This window comes from Chanodichthys erythropterus, chromosome 10 (assembly GCF_024489055.1).
Source record: "Chanodichthys erythropterus isolate Z2021 chromosome 10, ASM2448905v1, whole genome shotgun sequence".
NCBI lineage: Eukaryota > Metazoa > Chordata > Actinopteri > Cypriniformes > Xenocyprididae > Chanodichthys > Chanodichthys erythropterus.
Genome location: NC_090230.1, coordinates 32509040 through 32529373, shown reverse-complemented (window position 1 = coordinate 32529373; position 20334 = coordinate 32509040). Strand labels below are relative to the sequence as shown.

Below are 20334 nucleotides of genomic sequence, written 5' to 3'. Positions count from 1 at the left end.
ACCTAATTGTGACACTCAACATTGTTTTGTTGTCTAAAATTAAAGTAGTTTTAATAACATTTTGTGGATTTATTGACATTTCAAAAACCACAAACACTTAATGTTCTGGTAAATGTATACGGTCACATTTATTGTCGATAAAAATGATTTTATTTAAAGTTCAAAAACAAAAGGAAAAATCTAAAGGTTAAACATTTAAATTACATATTTACATAACAGCATGTAAAAAGTTCTTAAAATGGCATAAATACAGCTTAAAAGACTAATGGTTAAATTTTTATCTGTAACTGATCACAGCTTGATTAAAGTACAAACAAAAATGGTTATCAAGAGTTCACACCACCCACCTGGTCAAATTATTTGGCACATTTATTTTAACCACCAAGAAACCTCTGAGTAACTATTAAAAACACTAAAACAAACACTGTTGTACTGAAACAATAACAAGTTCATGTTAAATCTGTAACAGCTAATCAGACATTTGGAACAAACAAACTACAACAAACATTTTAAAACTTCTCTGGTTCATGAAGGATTCTGGGAAAATATTGCATTAAGCAATATGCATCAGAATGCTGTTAATATTTACATGCATTATCAATCAAATGTCCAGAAAGCAACACAGCACAGCTCACAAATGGCAATGACCCACACGTCTGGACAGACACCGACACATCTATGCTCTCTCACTGCTGTCCAGTAGCTGTTCCCTTCAGCATCTGCGGTCATAATCGCTGACCATCTTCTTGATGTGGTTTAGTTTGGCCTTCAGGTGCTTGCACCGCTTCTTCTTCACCTGGTAATCTCCGCCCTGCAAAGACAGTGGGAAAAGTGTCATATATCAGAAAACATCCTTCACTGTTGCCGGTTTCTGTGAGAAAACCAGGATTCAGCTCATTCTTACCCTCTTCATGTCTTTGAGCGCGTTGTACTCGTCCATGGCGTCCTGTTTCAAGAGAATGACTGAAGTCAGCAACAAGAGCAGTGGCTCAAACCATTTTCCCATGATAACGTTCATTATTTACAAATAATAGTGTAATAAAAGTCATGCATCAAACAGGTTAATATTACAAAAATCATATTCAGTCTTCTTTTAAATAAAAAATAAATAATAATAAGAGTACACATAGGTTTTGTACGGAAGAGGATTAGGGCCAAGCAATAATAAAAAAATAAAACCATCTCGAGATTAAAGTTGTTAATTTCGAGAGAAAAAAATCGTTAAATTTCAAGAAAAAGGTTGAGATAAAATGTTGAGAATAAAGTAATTAAATTACGAGAAAAAGGTTGTTAAATTACAAGAACAAATTAGTTAAATTATGAGAAAAATGTTAAATTTCGAGAAAAAGTTTGAGATAAAATGTTGAGAATAAACTCATTAAATTAACGAATTTATTCTTGTAATTTAACGAATTTGTTCTTGTGATTTAACAACTTTTTTCTCGTAATTTGATGACTTTATTCTGAACATTTTATCTCAACTTTTTTCTCAAAATTTAATGACATTTTTCTCATAATTTAACGAGTTTATTCTGAACATTTTATCTCGACTTTTTTCTTGAAATTTAACGATTTTTTTCTCGAAATTTAACAACTTTAATCTCAAGATGGTTTTATTTTTTTATTATTGCTTGGCCCTAAAAGTAAAAAAGTAAAACTTACATTTTATTTATTTTAGGTTACATTAATATTTTTTTTACATTTAATTTTACATATTAAAATTTACATTAATATTATTTAAAAAAAAAAATAATTATAATAATACTTTATTATTTTAAATGTATAACATTATATAAAATATTAGATTTACACATAATCTTTAAAATTAGCATAATTACAGTAGAATAAATATTGAAATAATTTTATAATAACTTATAAATATATCTTTAGATAAAATATTAAATTTACAAATTAAAATATTCATAATATTAAATTTACACATTAAAATTGGCAGTACAATGAATATTACTATTATTATTAATTTTATTGTTATTATAAAAGTATAAAATTTATATAAAAAATATTAAATTTACACAATCATTAAAATTAGCATAATGACATTACAAAAAATATTTTATTGAAATAATTTTACTAATACTTTGTTATTATAAATGTATCAACTTTATTATATGAATTTTTTTAAATTTACACAATCATTAAAATTAGCATAATGACAGTACAATAAATAATATGATTGAAAATTACTAGTAATAATAATATTTGTATTATATAACAATAATAGAAAAATAGTATTTTAGTACTTTTCATACCATGAACTGAGGACTATTGTTTTAAATTTATAATTTAAATTGGTTTAAATGTACATATCATAATCCTATTTCTTGTACTGTCTTCCTGCTCATTTGAATAATAATTGTATTCTAGTATTATTAACGGTCAGTAATGAGAATGAATCTTGAAGAATGTGTTCATACCAGGAACTGAGGGCTGCCCTCCTGCAGGTCATCGAGCTGTCGGTCCACGTCAGCCAGACGCTTGTTGATCTGGTCCAGTTCTGCCTGCAGCTCCTTGTACTCCTGATGGTCTTTATCAAACAGGTGTTTGTAATCTTCTCTCTCTTCATTATTAGCAATAGGAGGGAATTCACTGTAAAAACAAAACCAAAGCGTGTTCAGAGCACCACTGTACGATTCTAAACTCAGAGCGCTTAATGTCAGCAGCAAACCCACCTGAAGAAGTCCTCATCATCCAGCTCATCTCCAGAAGAGGCGTAGTCTGCGTCACGATCCCGGCTGTCGGCGGTACGCGGGCGTCCAGCGCGGCGTTTCTTGGGCCGTCCCGCGGAGCTGCTGAACTCTGAAGCGCTGCTCAGTGGGGCTGAACTACGCACAGGCAGTTCATGCCGAATCTCCCTGAACAAACACGAGCAGCGTTACACTGTGAGACGCTTGACCAATAAATCATGCAGACATAAAAAGACAAGCTATTTGCTCTGTCATAAGCACGGTGCAGGGCATTGTTTTCATTCCTCCACGGAGTAGTCAATGTTATCTCGTATTCAGACGGCACTACTTGAGATTAAGCACAGATAGCAGAGGTATTCGTCATGCTGACAACAGTCACTGCTCAAAACACACATCATTCACTAAATGACTCAAAGCCGAGAGGAACACTGAAACGAGGAAGTGTAGTGAAGGAATGAAGAAAACGTCCCTTATTTAGCGCAACTGCACAACCTGTTCTGTAACTCTGTACACATTTAATTCATCTCATTTCACAGTTTCAACAAGAGTCATGCTGTACAGCTATCAAACAGTGCTGTAGATACACTGAACAAACGGGGGCATTTCCCATACAACGACGTAACTCGCTGCTGAACTACTATAGTACGATGCATCGTTGAACAAAACTGCCCAGTCACGACTGTTTCCCGAAACCATTTTGTCACAAACCTGTTGTTCAGCCACACTGGTGAATCACGTCACGCAGGTGGTGAGAAATAACTTCTTTAAATGAATTGAATTAATGCTAGTATTCTTGCTATAAATTACGGACCAATTTTTCTCAGTTATTTTGCTTTATTTCCAGATTCAGTCATAGGCTCGCTCTTACGTACCAGAACACGTCCGCACATGCACACTCTTCAGAAACTAAAATATGTACACTACCAGTCAAAAGTTTGGAAACATTACTATTTTTAATGATTTTGAACAAAGTCTCTTAATAAATACAGAACAAACAATAATATTGTGAAATATTATTACAATTTAAAATTATGGTTTTCTATTTTAATATACTTTAAAATGTAATTTATTTCTGTGATCAAAGCTGAATTTTCAGCATCATTACTCCAGTCTTCAGTGTCACATGATCCTTCAGAAATCATTCTGATATGTTAATTTATTATCAATGTTGGACACAGTTGTGTTGTTTATTTTTTTTTTTGGGAGGATTTTTTTCAGGATTCGTTGATGAATAAAAAGGTTAAAAAGAACAGCATTTATTGAAAATAGAAATCTTTTCTAACAATATAGATCTTTACTATCGCTTTTTATCAATTTAACACATCCGTGCTGAATAAAAGTATTAATTTCTTAAAAAAAAAAAAAAAAAAAAGAGAGAAAAATAAATCACTGACCCCAAAATTTTGAACGGTAGTGTATATTATTACAAAAGATTTCTATTTAAAATAAATGCTGTTCTTTTTTTAACTTTTTATTCAAAGAATCCTGAAAAAGTATCACAGGTTATAAAATATTAAGCAGAAAAACATCATAAATCATCATAATAGAATGATTTCTGAAGGATCATGTGACACTGAAGACTGGAGTAATGATGCTGAAAATTCAGCTTTGATCACAGGAATAAATTACATCTTACAATATATTAAAATAGAAAAACATCATTTTAAACTGTAATAATATTTCACAATATTTTTTCTGTATTTATTATGAAATAAATGCAGCCTTAATGAGCATAAGAGACTTTGTTCAAAAACATTAAAAATAGTAATGTTTCCAAACCGGTAGTGTAAATGATATTTGTATATATTCTAAATAAAAGATACATATTGTATTTAATGTCAACTTGCTTATTTTGCTCAAGATAATGATTTATTAAGTCCACATGTCATAAAAACAGGAAACTATGCTTCTAACCACAGCTCGTGACCAGTCGTTCCAACCACACAAGTTTGCGACGCAGTTTGCGAATGTTTGTTTGAACTATGATTTCAGAAACACACTGTTTGCATATACTGTTCTCCTACATTGCTTCTTTTTTTTTTTTTTGAAGAGCAGACTTGATATTTATCTATTTCGTGTCCTAAATAGTAGACAATGATCATGTGCCGCTTATATTTATCAAGCAGTAAAAACGCCCATTCCTGTGCCCAAAACAAGGAGTCTGTGGATGAAAGTCCAAAACAAGAACTTGTGGGACGTTGTCCTGCTCCACTTCACAGACAATAAGTGGAAGGAAAATTTTAGAATGACACGACAGTCATTCAACAACAACAGCTCGTTCCTCACGTCATTACACCATTGCACATGCACAGTTTCTCTTTTCAATCCGATCAGGTGTTTACATGTCTTCTGGATCAGATTAGAAAAGTTTTAAACCAGCCCTTACAATCGGAATAAAATTAATTGGATTTGGCAAATTCATTCCGACTGACGTTGTTACATGTGACATTTTTAATTCCGATTACAATCTGACTATTACGGTCCATGTAAATGCAGCCAGTGTCTGAAAATCGATTTCAAAACCAGAATCAGATGCAATGTGTTCAAAGCCAAGCTCTCAATCACATGCGGAAGCACACGCTGTACTCACACAGGACTCGCACTGTGGGGAGGTTTGTCATAATTTGTGCTGTTGTCATCTAGATCATTTCTAGACCCTCCGAACTTCATGGGATAGTCCGTCAGTAGTGGATCAGGGACGCCATTCACATCATTCACCTGAGAGAGAGAGAGACTATTGAGATTTGTTTGAATTGCGACATTATTAACAATCATGACAATTAATAACAATTCCCCCCCCCATCCCCACCCCCAAAATTCTCATTATTGTAATGTAAATATAAATAAACACAAAAGTAAATAATAAATTACAGGGGTGTGATCTTGTGAGAATAAAATGTGACGAGATTTCTCGTCGAAGTGATATTGCCATGACAGAGTGCGAGGGTGAAATTAGGATAGAATATGCAACCGCTACGTTTACATTACGCCTCCACTATTGTTTTGCTTTTTATAGAAATTCTAAGAAAACAAAGAATCCTTTTAATAGAAATAAAAAATTTAATTCAGTTGTATAACAGTCGCTTCAATCCCATCCAGCTCATCCAACACAAGCTGCAGCGTCGTATGTAGTGCAGCAGGAATCAGAGTTCACTGATCACGTGATGAGAGTAAGTGACGAGATGACTGACGAGACCATGGCGGAGGATTCGTTGCACAACAGAGCTTAAAAGCGTCTGACAAATGTCTTATCTTGCAGAATGCATGCTCAGCACAGCTGCTCCCGATTCTCAGAGTATGCGCGATAACAAAATAGAAAGAGAAAGTAAAACGCGAGCGCGCATTCAAACACAATTTCAATACCCCGCATTTTTGAAAGGGGCTCGCTGAAGCATGCAAATATCTCCCAATATGAAAGCTATCTTAGACTGGATTGTGTAGTTGTAAGCATCTCTCAGCTCTGTATCATGATAGAAGAAATATTGGTCTCTATTTGCACTTTGAATATTGAGAGAGTACTTTGATTATGGTTGTCCTTACTGTTTGCACTTAAGACTAAGAGAAAACGGTTTTGTTCATTTTTATTTATTCTGTTTTTATTTCTATGATCAGTTTGTGGAATGGAGTTCAGTTAGGAGGTCAAAAGTTGTAGAAGCTCAATCAATCATGTACAGTAAGGTCTGAAGAAACTCGTATGAAATCATACAGGAGAGAAGTCAGTCAGCGGAGTTTGTGGATAAACATTTGGCAGTGTTTGAGTATTGAGTTGTCTTTTACTGCATATGATAATTCATACTCAGAAAGTAGAACTGAAATGACATTCATTACAAGATTATTAGTCAAAACATTTCAAATGCACCTGCGGAATATTTTTCTAGTCATGTATTTCATCATTAAGGATTTCTTAAAAATACTGTGTAAAAATCTCATCTCATTCCCATGAACGGTCTCATCACACCATTACTAAATTATATAAAAATGATAAAACAAATAAAATAAAAATAATAAATATATTTATACAGCAGTGACCAAAAGTGTTGTCCAGAGGGGATATTTGTTTTTAATGACCCTACAAGTTCTATTAAACTATCGAAATATGAGAAAAATATATATTTTTTTATATATGAGGGAAGAACAAATCACTAAACTTGATTCGGGTATTTATCTGACATTTAAAAAAAAAAAAAAGCAAATTACAGCGACAGGTTTTATTTACCTATGAAAAAAAAATGCATTAAAAAACTAGAAACTCATATTGACTACAACATAATCAGTTATTAATATTTTGTTGGTATGTGTTCATAAAAAGTTATGTCAGCACAATTTGTCATGTTTCATTGCATTATCACCACAAATAAAACGATCGACTCCAAGCACAACTATGCAATATGCTTACAACATCTTCAAGTGTTTAATAATGTTTAGATAAAGGGTGAAGATGTCAGCTTTCTGGGATGTGCTTGTGTCATAAGAAATTAACATTCCTGAACATTTTTTTGTGTAAGATTCACTCAAATGGAGCTCTGGTTGGATTCTTTGGTGCAAGGTTCAAACGTCAGACACGTTTCAACACATCTATCCTGAGGGAGTCAAAAAATACTACAGAACATCTCTAAAAGCAATAATTTCTTGCTATTTTTTCCTAGAATCACAGCAGCTCCTGAGAGAAGAGAGCATGTCTTTTGCTCCACATAAGTTTGAGTTTCTGGTTGAACCAGTCCAGTCCGCCCTGAGCAGATAATCCTGTACTGAACTGAACTCAACATAAAAACATGAAAACATGCTTAGAAACACAAAACTTTTGATGTTATATTCAGATTTGTCTTTAATAAAAAAAAAAAAAAAAAAAACTGACCATAAAACATCAGATTTAAAGCATTTATACATCTAAACACACAACAAAAAAGCAATTTAACATTTATCCACTGAACATTTGCCAAAATGGCCCAAAATGAAACGACGAAAAAGAAAATGAGGCCTCTCTGTAGGTCCATTAATGTCTAGCACATATATGTTAGTGAAACTGTCACAACAAACCACACCCAGAAACCAACGACAAGCGCTGCCCTCCCCCAACCACCATCACACACTCAAACAGGTCTTTCCACCTTCAGCATGTTAAAAGACATAGAAAACCACACAGGCCACCTATATTCAAAACCAGACAGACGATTCTTCTGACACTAGCAGAGGTAAACAGGTTTGTGCTACGAGGACACGGAGGAAGTTAAATAACTCTTTGTTTGGCAACAGAAATGAGCACAGGTGTAGAATTTAACCTGATATTTACTCCATCTTGAGTAGAATAGACCAAATTATAGTCATCCAAGTCACAATAGACGACTAAGAGTTATAGGACCCTTACAACACTAAAAATCACAAAATATTTGAACTCTTCTACACCACAAGGAAATTAAATGAGGCTTCATGTTCTCAGATGTTCAGGGTTTCTACACCTTCTGACCAATACATTTACATGAATGTCCCACACTGGGAAAATTTGGTATAGGATTTCCTTTGAAACAATTTTCTCTCAGAAATTGCTAGTAAATTTGAAATGGAAAGTAACACAATGAATTAAAAATGAAACTCTACAGAAAGACTGCAATTTTTGCAGTGTATTTGTGATAACTGCATACAGATTTTGAAACATGTTGATTATAGCATTTAGACTCAATTTCAGATTGTATTTCAATGACACTAATATTTTACAAGATTAAAAATTATTTTATGATTTTTATTTTTTTTTATAACTTATTTTAATTAATATAATTGATTTTGTATTTTTAATTTATATTAATTTATATTATTTATTTATTTTTAAATTATAAGAATTTCCATGACATCTTCAGGTGAAATATTTATATGATTTTTATTTATAATTTAATTTCATATAAATTTATTTATAATTAATTTTAATTATAAATAAATTAAAATAATTTAAAAATATTCCAGGGCTAATATTTGTTCAGGTTAAAATAATTGTATGATTTTTATCTATAATTTTTGTATCTTTAAGTTTTTATATATATATTAAACTTATTTTAATTCTTTTTTTTTTTTTTAAAGAACTTCCATGACATTTCCAGGGCTAACATTTGTTCGGTTTAAATATAAATAAAAATCATACAATTATTTTTAACCTGAACAAATATTAGCCCTCGAAATGTTCTAATAATTTAAAAATAAATAAATAAAGTAAATTATAGATACTAAATAAATCAATTATATGAATTAAAATACGTTATAAATACAAATAAATCAATTATATGAATTAACTTATAAATAAAAATCATAATCATACAATTATTATTTAATTCATATAACTGATTTATTTTGTATCTATAATTTTTTTTTTTTTCCCCATTTAAAAATATTTAATTATAAGAATTTACGTGACTTTTCCAGGGCAGGAGATCACAATTTCCCTGATATTTCCCTGGTTTTTCCTCTTTTAAATCAGAGCCCATTAATCTCACCTGCGTCTCCTCTAGAGTTTCACAAGATCTCAACAATGTGTGCTCAGATTTGCCAAGATACAAGTTTTCGCAATCAAAGTCAAAATGAACACAAACATTCCTCAAATGATCTGATCTACTATCCACATTCATTTACTCAACGACTACTATCCACTAGTATGAGACACCGTTTCACCCAATGAGAAACATTTGAGACCAGATGATACTTTAATGAAACGTAACCGCATTGATTCTCCTGAACGATGAATATCGTACTCACCCAATCCTCCACATCCTGCGGTGAGTTTGGGTCTTCGATTTCTTTCACACGGCGCCACAGGATGTTGTCCTTCCCATGATAATTGATCCTTTGACGGGTTTTAATGGCGAAAACCATGATGATAATGAGGGCCGCGGTGACAATAAAGCCCAAAACAAGAGCGATTGCCTGGATGAGAGCCAGAAAGAGGACACTACTTTGATTAAATTTGTCCATTTACACAGATTTTTTGCCAGTGTACAATGTTGTGCTCACCTCCTGAGGATCCACGACGCAGTAGTGATACAGATATTGATTGACGAACGCACCCGACATCTGCGGCTGCTGGTAAGCGGCACACATGGCGTACACTTGATTGAACTGAACAGATCCGGACGTCTGGGCCATTGGGTAAATCGTCACCAGGTAGACTATGGTGGCAACAAACATAAGAAAGGCCATGATGGCACTGGTGATGATGACGGCCAGATAAAACTTCCTGCCCTGGGACACTTTCTGGTGCGAGATGATCATGATGAAGATGACGAGCAGAACGATGAAGGAGATGATCGCCATTGCGATCATGAAACCCTTTCCTTGCCTGGGGTCGTTCTGAGATCCTAGGATCCCATAACCGTAGCCTCCGTATCCACCTCCCCCAAAGCCGCCGCCGCCATAGGAGCTGCCGTAGGAGCCGCCGTAGCCGCCTCCGTAAGAACCTCCCATGCCTCCGAATCCAGCCGCTCCACCATCTGTATCCCAGGCCAGAGTGGAGGCCACGCATACGAAGATGCCCACGCAGAGGATGACTGACATCACACACATGATCTTTATGATGCCCGGCGGAGATGTCCAGCGGTAGAAATGCTGGAACTCATCGTCGGGGTAGTACGAGTACGCAGGCTGAGAGGGAGCAACATTACTGGAGAGAAAGTGTTGAAAACATATTCTGTTTAGGGACACAACAATACAGTTTGACCAACATTTTTATGTTATGACCGATAATCATAATGGATAAAACGATAGAACATTAGATATGGAGTTAATATTGTGCCATAATTAAACAAACGAATCCAGCATTTTGCAAACAAATGTGATCTCTCGACTCGCAAACAAACAGGAAGTGGTCAGTTTGAGCGAAAACGCGGAGGAGTAACTAATATATGCGTTTTACAAAATATAAATAAATGAGCCTACATCATATTTCACAAATAAATACAAACCATCCTACACATGGCATGTAACCTTTGAATAAAAATACAAATCTAGTGCATATATGCATACCCTTTTTATGAGATGTCTCGGCTTGATATTGTCACAAATGCAGCTGAGCAACTTCCGCTTCCAAAACAGCAGATGGCGCTTTGCTATGGGTCAATTTATGCTAGTCTCCCAAGACAAGCCCCAAAACATGCGTTTATAATAATAATAATAATAATAATAATAATAATAATAATAATAATAATAAAAAACTTTGTTTTATTGTGCCTTTAAAAGTTGCATCTCAAAGCGCCTCACAAGAACATACAAATACAATACAATGGAAAAGGGAAAATAAATGATAGAAACATACACATATCAAGACATATTAGTTATATATAAAACATAATAATCCCGTATAGAAAATAAGTTTACAGAAGTTTACAGCTGATGAAAATGAGCGATGAACAGGTGAGTTGGGCATTTCTCAATACCAAGTATGCAAAGTTTGGTAATTCTACATGATCTGCGAAATGCAACAGCAGCAATCTTGAGAACATCACTCGGCTCGCTCTGGCTACTCCGGTTATCTCTGTATGTTTAACCACCAGCAACACTTTTTGCAAAACGTTATAAAACACCATCTGCCTCTTTTCGTTTTCATTTAAACATATTAGTCACACAAATTTGGTTCAGGCAAGAGGCAACGCTTACATTGATTATCTTCACTGCATGTACAGTACCTGTCAAAAGTTTTTTTTTTAAATGTTTTGAAAGTAGTCTCTTAATCTCACCAAGGCTGTATTTATTTGATCAAAAATACAGTAAAAACAGTAATAGCCTACTGTGAAATATTATTGCAATTTAATTTAACTGGTTTCTGTTGTACTTCAAAATATAATTAAATTCCTGTGATCAAAGCTGAATTTTCAGCATCATTACTCCAGGCTTCAGTGTCACATGATCCTTCAGAAATCATCATCCTCACCTGTTCACCACTCATTTTCGTCGTCTGAAAACTTCTTGTAAATTTTTTTCAGGCATATATATGTAATTATAATATTAACACAATATTAACTCCACAGTTAGATAGAACAATAGAACTTTAAAATGTACCACAGATAGAACCACAGAACTTTAAATAGAATGACAGAATGTTAGATAGAACAAACGTTAGAATGTTAGAATAAAAGAACAATAGAATGAACGAACAATAGATACGATAGCTAGAACAATAGAACGTTAGAAAGAACAAACAAATGATAGAACTTTAGAACGAATGAACGAACAAGATACAACGATTGAACGTTAGAAACAAATGAACGATTGATCGATAGAACGATTGAACGAACGAACGATAGATAGAACGTTAAATAGATAGAATGATATAACATTAGATAGAACGAACGATAAATAGAACATTAGACAGAATGAATGAACGATAGATAGAACATTAGATAGATTAAACGCAAGCTAGATAGAATGAAAGATAGAACGTTACATAGATAGAATGAACAAAACATAGCTAGAACATTAAATAGAATAATAGAACGAATGAATGTAAGAACGTACCTATGATAGATACAACGAACGAACAAACGATAGATCGAACGATGATAGATCGAACGATGATAGATCGAACGATGATAGATCGAACGATGATAGATCGAACGATGATAGATCGAACGATGATAGATCGAACGATGATAGATCGAACGATGATAGATCGAACGATGATAGATCGAACGATGATAGATCGAACGATGATAGATCGAACGATGATAGATCGAACGATGGAACGATGATAGAACGAACGATGATAGATCGAACGATGGAACGATGATAGATCGAACGATGATAGATCGAACGATGGAACGATGATAGATCGAACGAAAGAACGATGATAGATCGAACGATGATAGATCGAACGATGATAGATCGAACGATGATAGATCGAACGATGATAGATCGAACGATGATAGATCGAACGATAGAATGATGATAGATAGAACGAAGATAGATAGAACGATAGAACAAAGATAGATAGAACGATAGAGCAAAGATAGATAGAACGATAGAACAAAGATAGATAGAACGATAGAACAATGATAGATAGAACGATAGAACAAAGATAGATAGATAGATAGATGATAGATAGATAGATAGATAGATAGATAGATAGATAGATAGATAGATAGATAGATAGATAGATAGATAGATAGATAGATAGATAGATAGATAGATAGATAGATAGATAGACAACCCATGTATTTTTGTACGGTTTTAATTTCAAATGTTTTCGTGTGAATGGTAATGTTGGATATGCTATATCATTTTGGTTAACAGCAATGGCAAAAATTATTGCCATTCCCAGTACTTAAGTACTTTTGAAAATGGGAAAATATTTGAGAAATAAAATTAAAAAAAATACATTACTGACTTTATCAGACTGACGCTTGGGGGAAAGTTATACCAATACTTTCGCTGAAAAATGGGAACACACTCCCAATTTCAACAACCATCAATTTTAAGACCTTTATTTAGCCAATTACTTGTTTTCAAAGACCAACGTCAAAGTGATTTTTCTTCATCTAAACCCAAGTAACTTAATCCAGAGAAACTCTGAGGTGAAACTCAACACTTACTATCCATCTTCAGTATGATAATCATAGGGCGGAGGACTCCCGTTCGGCTTCGAAGACATTCTGAAGAGACAAAAAACATGAATTTTAATAAATGCATTGAGTATAAAAATTAATTTAAACCATATTCACTTAATTTTAACTAAACCTCAATCGTCAAAGAAAAACAAAAGTTACTATAAGTGCATACAACTCCACGAACACGGTGTCAAAAATAATATTCCCGTGTTTAATATAAATTTAATCGCGGAGAACGACAAGTTCTGAGACTATTCAATAACAAATGAGGCGGAAACGCGATTGAGTTGTTTTCTGAGGTAAATCTCAACGATTTTATGCATCAATGACCTTATAATCAACGCAGATATAAAAGTTTGATATATATACTATTATGATTAGCCTATAGTATGGCTTAGCCTACATTTATGAACTATATATTGTAGTTTCACTCTCACCTGTTTGCTGAAGTGTTCTCGCGCACTGATGTTCTGTGTGTCACTGTTCAGGTGAGACAAACAACCTGCCCTTAAGATGATTAAACCCCTCCCACACACACACAAACACACCCACACATCCAGAGCGAGAGAAAGAGTCTCAAAACCTTGTGAGCTGCCTACCTAGACAGCTTCACGTGCACAAAAGTTTATAATGCCTCAAAATTATGTTCAAAGCCCTATGGTATCTACAAATGCTGACTAGATAGGCAGCATACTACATTTTGAAACACAGCCATAGACAGATACTATCTGGTATCAGGACACAAACATAAAGAATGAGTCTGCGATAAGAAACACGCAAGTTGACAGAGGTGTGGTGATGTATATGGCCAGTCAGATATTCCTTAACTTATTACATTTACTTACACAAAAAGGTTACTGTACACGCTTTAAATAGTGAGAATCATGCATCATGACATCAGAGAAAGTTTAAAATGTCACAAAATGTATTGCATTATATGTACTTTTTATTCCAATATAATTGAACTTGTGGTTACATTCATTTTTTAATGGAGAATAAAATGTTTTAAAAATTAGTTATGAATGTGTTAAAGGAATTCTTAAATGTTTTATGCTTACGTTGCAATCGAACATAAAGGGAAATGGAAGTGTATTCTAAAAGTAGTCTGTCTAGACAGGAATTGAAAAATGGGGATGCTTAGAAGAGATGGGAGTTTACCACAGCAAATTGTTTGACAACATGCAAGCTTGCTATTGCATTTCCAATAATGGTTCCCTTTACAAGATGTAATATAAGTATCTGGTGTCTCCAGAATGTGTCAGTGAAGTTTCAGCTCAAAATGTGGGGGCACAGATCATTTATTATAGCTTGTCAAATTTGCCCCTATTTGGGTGTGAGCAAAAACACGCTGTTTTTGTGTGTGTCCCTTTAAATGCAAATGAGCTGCTGCTCCCGCCCCCTTTCCAGAAGAGGGCGGAGCTTTAACAGCTCAACAACAACAAAGCTGGAGAATCTCACGCAGCCAAAATGAGGATTGTCAGTAACGGTGTTCAGTCTTACATTGTTCAAACCGGAGTCGACACTGATGGAGAGACTCAGGAAGAAGTTACAACTTTTAGACATTTCTGAATTGTTAGTGGATAAATGTATGTAGTTGCTGTGGAGTTGATTCAACTCATCCACTAGCATGTGCCGTCATGTTCATCTTTTGTGCAAATCCAGTGTTGAATTGATCCTCGTTTGTGAAGCAGTCTGGTGTAAAATTACGGCATGACAACAACACTTTACTACAACAACTCTTCCTCTTCTCTAAAGCAGCCCAACATGGCACCGCCCCCTTTGTTGTGTGTTCCCGGGGGCGGGGTTTATGTAAATTTTAGGTTTAGTGATGTCAACAATCCATGAAGAAGCTTATTGTAGTCCCTACCAGCCGTTTGTTTTAGTCCTTAAAAAGTGATTTCTGTAAAACTTTGAGCGTCGTAACTTTGCAGATGTTGTTTATGCTCAACCAGCAACATTACACACTAACTAAAGTTAAAAAAGTGAAATCATAATCATCTTTAACATATAAATATGTGATTTTTTGTTCTCTGGTGTGTCTGAATTGCCTCTGGGCTGGACTTTTTTTATTCAAAGATTAACTAAATTACAACAAATTTGCATGAAATGCTTCGACTTTTCACTCGTTACAGTATTTGCATATAAATCACCTATTCAGCTCATCAAAATGCATTTGCAACACTGAAAATATAAGGACAGGGCGACAGGCTGTTGTTGAACACAACTTCAACACAGTAGCACAAAAAAAAAATCATTGAACAGTGCATAAAATCAATTCAAACAAACTGATAAAAAACAGCATTTCTGCATAGATACAAAAGATGAAACATTTCTTTAAACATCATGCACTTTTAGTCAGCATTATGAAATACAACATGAAAAAGAAAATATTTTCAGTCAGTGCGTACATTAAGAGCATGCAAGTTTTCCATCTCTCATTTCATTATTGTTTGTAAAATAAACAACCATCCAGACCAGCGAGGCTCTCAGATGCAGTGGTCACATGTTCAGTGTAAAACGACGTGAAAAATGAAGGACCATCACAGCAGGTTCAAATCTAGCGCCGCTCGTTTCAGCCGTAACCATCGTTCCAGCCCATGACTTTGTCATACTCATGAATCCTCTGCTTGATATGGGAGAGTTTGTTCTTCAGATACTCGCATCTTTCCTTCTTCTCTAGAAATGAGGGATCCTTGGGACAAAAACAACACCAGAGACATCAATAAGACCACCATCCCAGAGTGGGAACTGAATATTTTCTCTATACACAGTGATTAAAATTGGTTATACTCTATTGTACAACCAAACTGAACTACTAGTTGTTAACGCAGCTCATCTGAGGTGCTGGAAAATCACTTGTCTTGATTATTTTCCTGTGCCATCACTCAAAATATAGCTCAAACTGTCTTAGAGAGGCCACTGATTGGTCTGGGTGACTACAGTTATTTCCTCCTCTTGAATAGACACAATGGAGCAAATCCTGTGAGAAAAACAGCCTCCACCCCTTTCCTCATCCTCCTTTCTTTCTTCCTCCACTTGCTCTTCACAATGTTATAAATCAGCCAGCAACATCTAGACAAAACGTACTCGGTTACTAACGTAACCTCGGTTCCCTGAGATACGGAACGAGTACTGCGTATGGGGAAAGGTCTCCCTTTTTCCCCGCTGCTGAAGCCTTTTTCAATAACGCAGTGTAACTGCACCGTCATTGGTTCACTCATAGACAAGTTGTTGAACCAATGGCGGCGCGGCATAGCTGCGCGGCCTATGGCGACAAAGCGCGCGAATATTCCCGCCGAAATGGGCGGGGTATAGGGCTATATAAGCAGGCGTTTCGCCATAGGATTTCAGTGTCAATCGACTGAAGCGACGACCCTGAGCCGCAGCCTCGTGGCACGGCAAGTGACGCAGTACTCGTTCCGTATCTCAGGGAACCGAGGTTACGTTAGTAACCGAGTACGTTCCCTTTCGATACTTCACTCGTACTGCGTATGGGGAACGAATTCAACCACGCCGTGCCACGGCTGGGAACGATATAGCTTGCATTTGGCCACCCAGAGGGGGGCAAAAAGGACAAGCGGAGGCAAAGCCTAACCGAACCCATGGTTACACTGAAGGAAGATACTTCCTATGGTGGCGTGAAGCGGGACCTGTTGGAAGCCGCTAATCACACCGACAGGACCCGAGCTTGTAAGGTCGGGACATCGAGGTGATAGAACCTGACAAAGGTGGACGGCGAAGACCAGCCGGCCGCCTCACAGATGTCTTGGATGGAAACTCCGTTGGACCAAGCCCACGAGGAAGCCATTCCTCTAGTGGAGTGGGCCCTGACTCCTATGGGGCAATTAGTGCCCAGTGAGGAGTAGCACAGGTTAATAGCATCCACTATCCAACGGGAAATGCGTTGTTTCGAGACCGGAGACCCTTTGGTGCGGCCGCCAAAACAAACAAAGAGCTGATCCGACAGTCTGAAAGACTGTGATCGGTCTATGTAGGTCCTCAATGCCCTGACTGGGCAGAGTAGCTGCAGCTCTGGTTCGTCCGCCGAGGGAGGAAGAGCAGAGAGCGAGATGACCTGAGCTCTAAACGGAGTTGAGAGCACTTTAGGGACGTAGCCATGCCTAGGTTTCAGAACGACCTTAGAGTCACCAGGCCCGAATTCGAGGCATGCAGGGTTCACAGAGAGGGCCTGCAAATCGCCAACACGCTTTACCGATGCTAGTGCTAGTAGCAGAGCGGTTTTTAGTGTTAGGGGCCTGAGGTCGGCTGAACCCATTGGTTCAAATGGGGCTCCTTTCAAGGCCCTGAGGACCAACGAGAGGTCCCAGGAGGGAATAGTGAGAGGGCGAGGAGGATTCAAACGCCTAGCACCTCTCAAAAAACGGATCACGAGCCCGTTTCGTCCCACCGATTGGCCAGCAATAGGAGCGTGGAACGCTGCAATGGCTGCTACGTAAACCTTAAGCGTGGAAGGGGAGCGCCCCATTTCCAAGCGTTCTTGGAGGAAAGACAGTATGGAAGATACGTCACTCTCCACAGGGTCTATGTTGCGTGTTGAACACCAATCAACAAAGACTGACCACTTCTGGTCGTAGAGGCGCCTCGTAGATGGGGCTCTAGCCTGAGAAATGGTATTTAGGACGTCCTCGGGGAGGCTAGTCGGCTCCCATCGAGGGACCAGAGGTGCAGAGCCCAGAGCTGCGGCTGTGGGTGCCAGATTGTTCTGTTTGCCTGAGAGAGGAGGTCCCGTCTCAGGGGAATCGGCCACGGGGCTCTTAGAGAGAGCCTGAATAGCTCTGAGGACCAAACCTGGTTCCTCCAGAGCGGGGCCACCAGAAGGACTCTGTGCTGGTCTTCTCTGATACGCCTGATGACCTGGGGGATCAGTGCGATCGGAGGGAAAGCATAAAGGAGCGTGCTGGGCCATGTGTGGGCCAGAGCATCTACTTCCTTCGAGAAAAATGTTGGGCAATGAGAGTTGTCTTCTGAGGCGAAGAGGTCTACCTCTGCCTTCCCGAAGAACTCCCAGATCGTGAGGACCACTTGGGGGTGGAGCATCCACTCGTCGGAGGGGGATGTTGCTCCGTGACAACATGTCCGCACCCAGATTGTTCCTGCCAGGAACATGAGTCGCTCTGAGCGACTGAAGCCTCGGAAGAGCCCATTCCAGCAGTCGTTTCGCCAGAGCGCATAAGCGGCTGGACGAAAGACCGCCTTGGTGGTTCAGGTATGACACCACCGTCATACTGTCTGACCGAACTAGAACATGACGTCCCGTCAAGTAAGCCTGAAAGAACTGAAGGGCTTTCATCACTGCTAGCATCTCTAGACAGTTGATGTGTAGATGGCTTTCCTCGTGGCTCCACGAGCCGAAGGCCGGTCTGCCCTCGCACACAGCGCCCCAGCCCAAGTTGGAGGCGTCTGTTGAGAGCACCGTCCTCCGTGAGACCGCCTGTAAGGGGACTCCGCGTTGGAACCATACTGGATCCATCCAAGGTTTCAGGGCTAGAAGACAGGCCCGATTGACCTTGAGACATAGGCGGCCGTGCCGCCATGCGCTGGGAGGAACCCGGAACTTCAACCAGTACTGAAGAGGCCGCATCCGAAGAAGGCCTAGCTGCAGCACCGGGGAGGCGGAAGCCATCAGCCCTAGCAGCCTCTGGAAAAACTTCAGAGGGAGATAGGCTTTGTTCGTGACAGATGCCGTGAGCTGCTGAATTGCCAGGGCGCGCTCTGGCGAGACTACTGCCGTCATACGGACCGAGTCGAAAACTGCTCCCAGAAACGAAATTCGTTGAGTGGGGCATAGCGAGCTCTTGGCTAAGTTGACCCTGAGACCCAGGCATTGTAGATGGCTGAGGAGCACGGATCTGTGGCGTTCCAGCTCGTCTCGCGAACGGGCTAAGATGAGCCAGTCGTCGAGGTAATTCAGAACCCGGATTCCCATCTGTCTCAGAGGGGAAAGCGCCGCGTCCATGCACTTGGTGAAAGTGCGGGGAGCCAGAGACAGCCCGAAGGGCAGGACCGTATATTGGTATGCCACCCCTTCGTATGCGAATCTCAAGAATCGTCTGTGACGGGGGCTATCTGGATGTGAAAATACGCATCCTTCAGGTCCAGCGAGCAGAACCAGTCCTCGGGGCAAATGTGCGCGAGGATCTGCTTCAGCGTCAGCATTTTGAACTTCCGTCTCATGAGGGAGTGATTCAAAAGCCTGAGGTCTAGGATGGGTCTGAGACCGCCATCCTTTTTGGGGACCAGAAAGTAGCGGCTGTAAAAGCCTGTCTCGCTCTCTGACGGAGGAACCATTTCCACAGCTCCTTTTTCCAGCAACGACATGACTTCGGCCCGGAGGACATGAGCGTCGTCCGGATTGACCGATGTTTGAAGCACCCCGGCGAAGCGGGGGGCCGTCGTGCAAACTGGAGCGAGTAGCCCTGGTTTACGATCCCCATGACCCATTCTGACACATCGGGGATGGCCTGCCAGGCCTCGGCCCGAGTGGCTAGGGGTTGAATAATGTTGGGTGACAGACCGCCGTTGAGAGGGTCGTACACCGCGAGGGGTGGAAGAGGAAATTTGCTCTTTTTGTGATGAGGTAAAAATTTGTCCGCCGTGAAAACGGCGTTTGGAGTGGGCGCAACAGGTGTGGGCCCAGCTGTCACTTGGAGTATGTTTCCCACGCCCGGAAATAAACGAGGCGGAGGGGAAATTACCCGTGGGAGCTTTTGGGGTGGTCCGGTCGTAACGGGACGGTCCCCCATCCTCTTCCTGTCCGACGAATCAGGACGACTTCGGAGGCACCGGGTCCAGCACAATCCTGGGCCGGGGTCCCTGGCGCCTCGGGAAGGGAGGGCGCTTCGCAGGGCGCGAGCGCTGGCGATGCTCCTGGGGCGGCGCTGCCTGTGTTGCAGGTGGGGCTGGTTTGTTCTGCTGAGCCGGCGCAGTCCTGGGGCGGCTAGACGCAGAAGCGGAGCTGGAGCGCTTAGGCAAGAAATGCCTCATAGCCTGAGACGATTTCTGCGCGGCAGTAAAGCGCTCAGTGAAGCCAT

The 20334-nt window shown here is 38.7% G+C and overlaps 1 protein-coding gene across 1 annotated transcript in view; it reads right to left on the bottom strand.

The window, feature by feature from the left end:
- Nucleotides 1–104: 104 nt before the first annotated feature.
- LOC137028278 (uncharacterized) overlaps nucleotides 105–20334 on the bottom strand; it is a 30920-nt gene continuing 10690 nt past the window's right edge. Inside the window, exons 8-17 of the mRNA XM_067397051.1 lie at nucleotides 15866–15974; nucleotides 13720–13762; nucleotides 13268–13327; nucleotides 9699–10344; nucleotides 9444–9611; nucleotides 5296–5423; nucleotides 2691–2873; nucleotides 2436–2607; nucleotides 905–946; nucleotides 105–811 (exon numbers count right to left, since the gene is read on the bottom strand). Of these exons, the coding sequence (XP_067253152.1) occupies nucleotides 713–811; nucleotides 905–946; nucleotides 2436–2607; nucleotides 2691–2873; nucleotides 5296–5423; nucleotides 9444–9611; nucleotides 9699–10344; nucleotides 13268–13327; nucleotides 13720–13762; nucleotides 15866–15974 (1650 nt within the window). The 3' untranslated portion in view covers nucleotides 105–712. The remainder of the gene's footprint in view (nucleotides 812–904; nucleotides 947–2435; nucleotides 2608–2690; nucleotides 2874–5295; nucleotides 5424–9443; nucleotides 9612–9698; nucleotides 10345–13267; nucleotides 13328–13719; nucleotides 13763–15865; nucleotides 15975–20334) is intronic.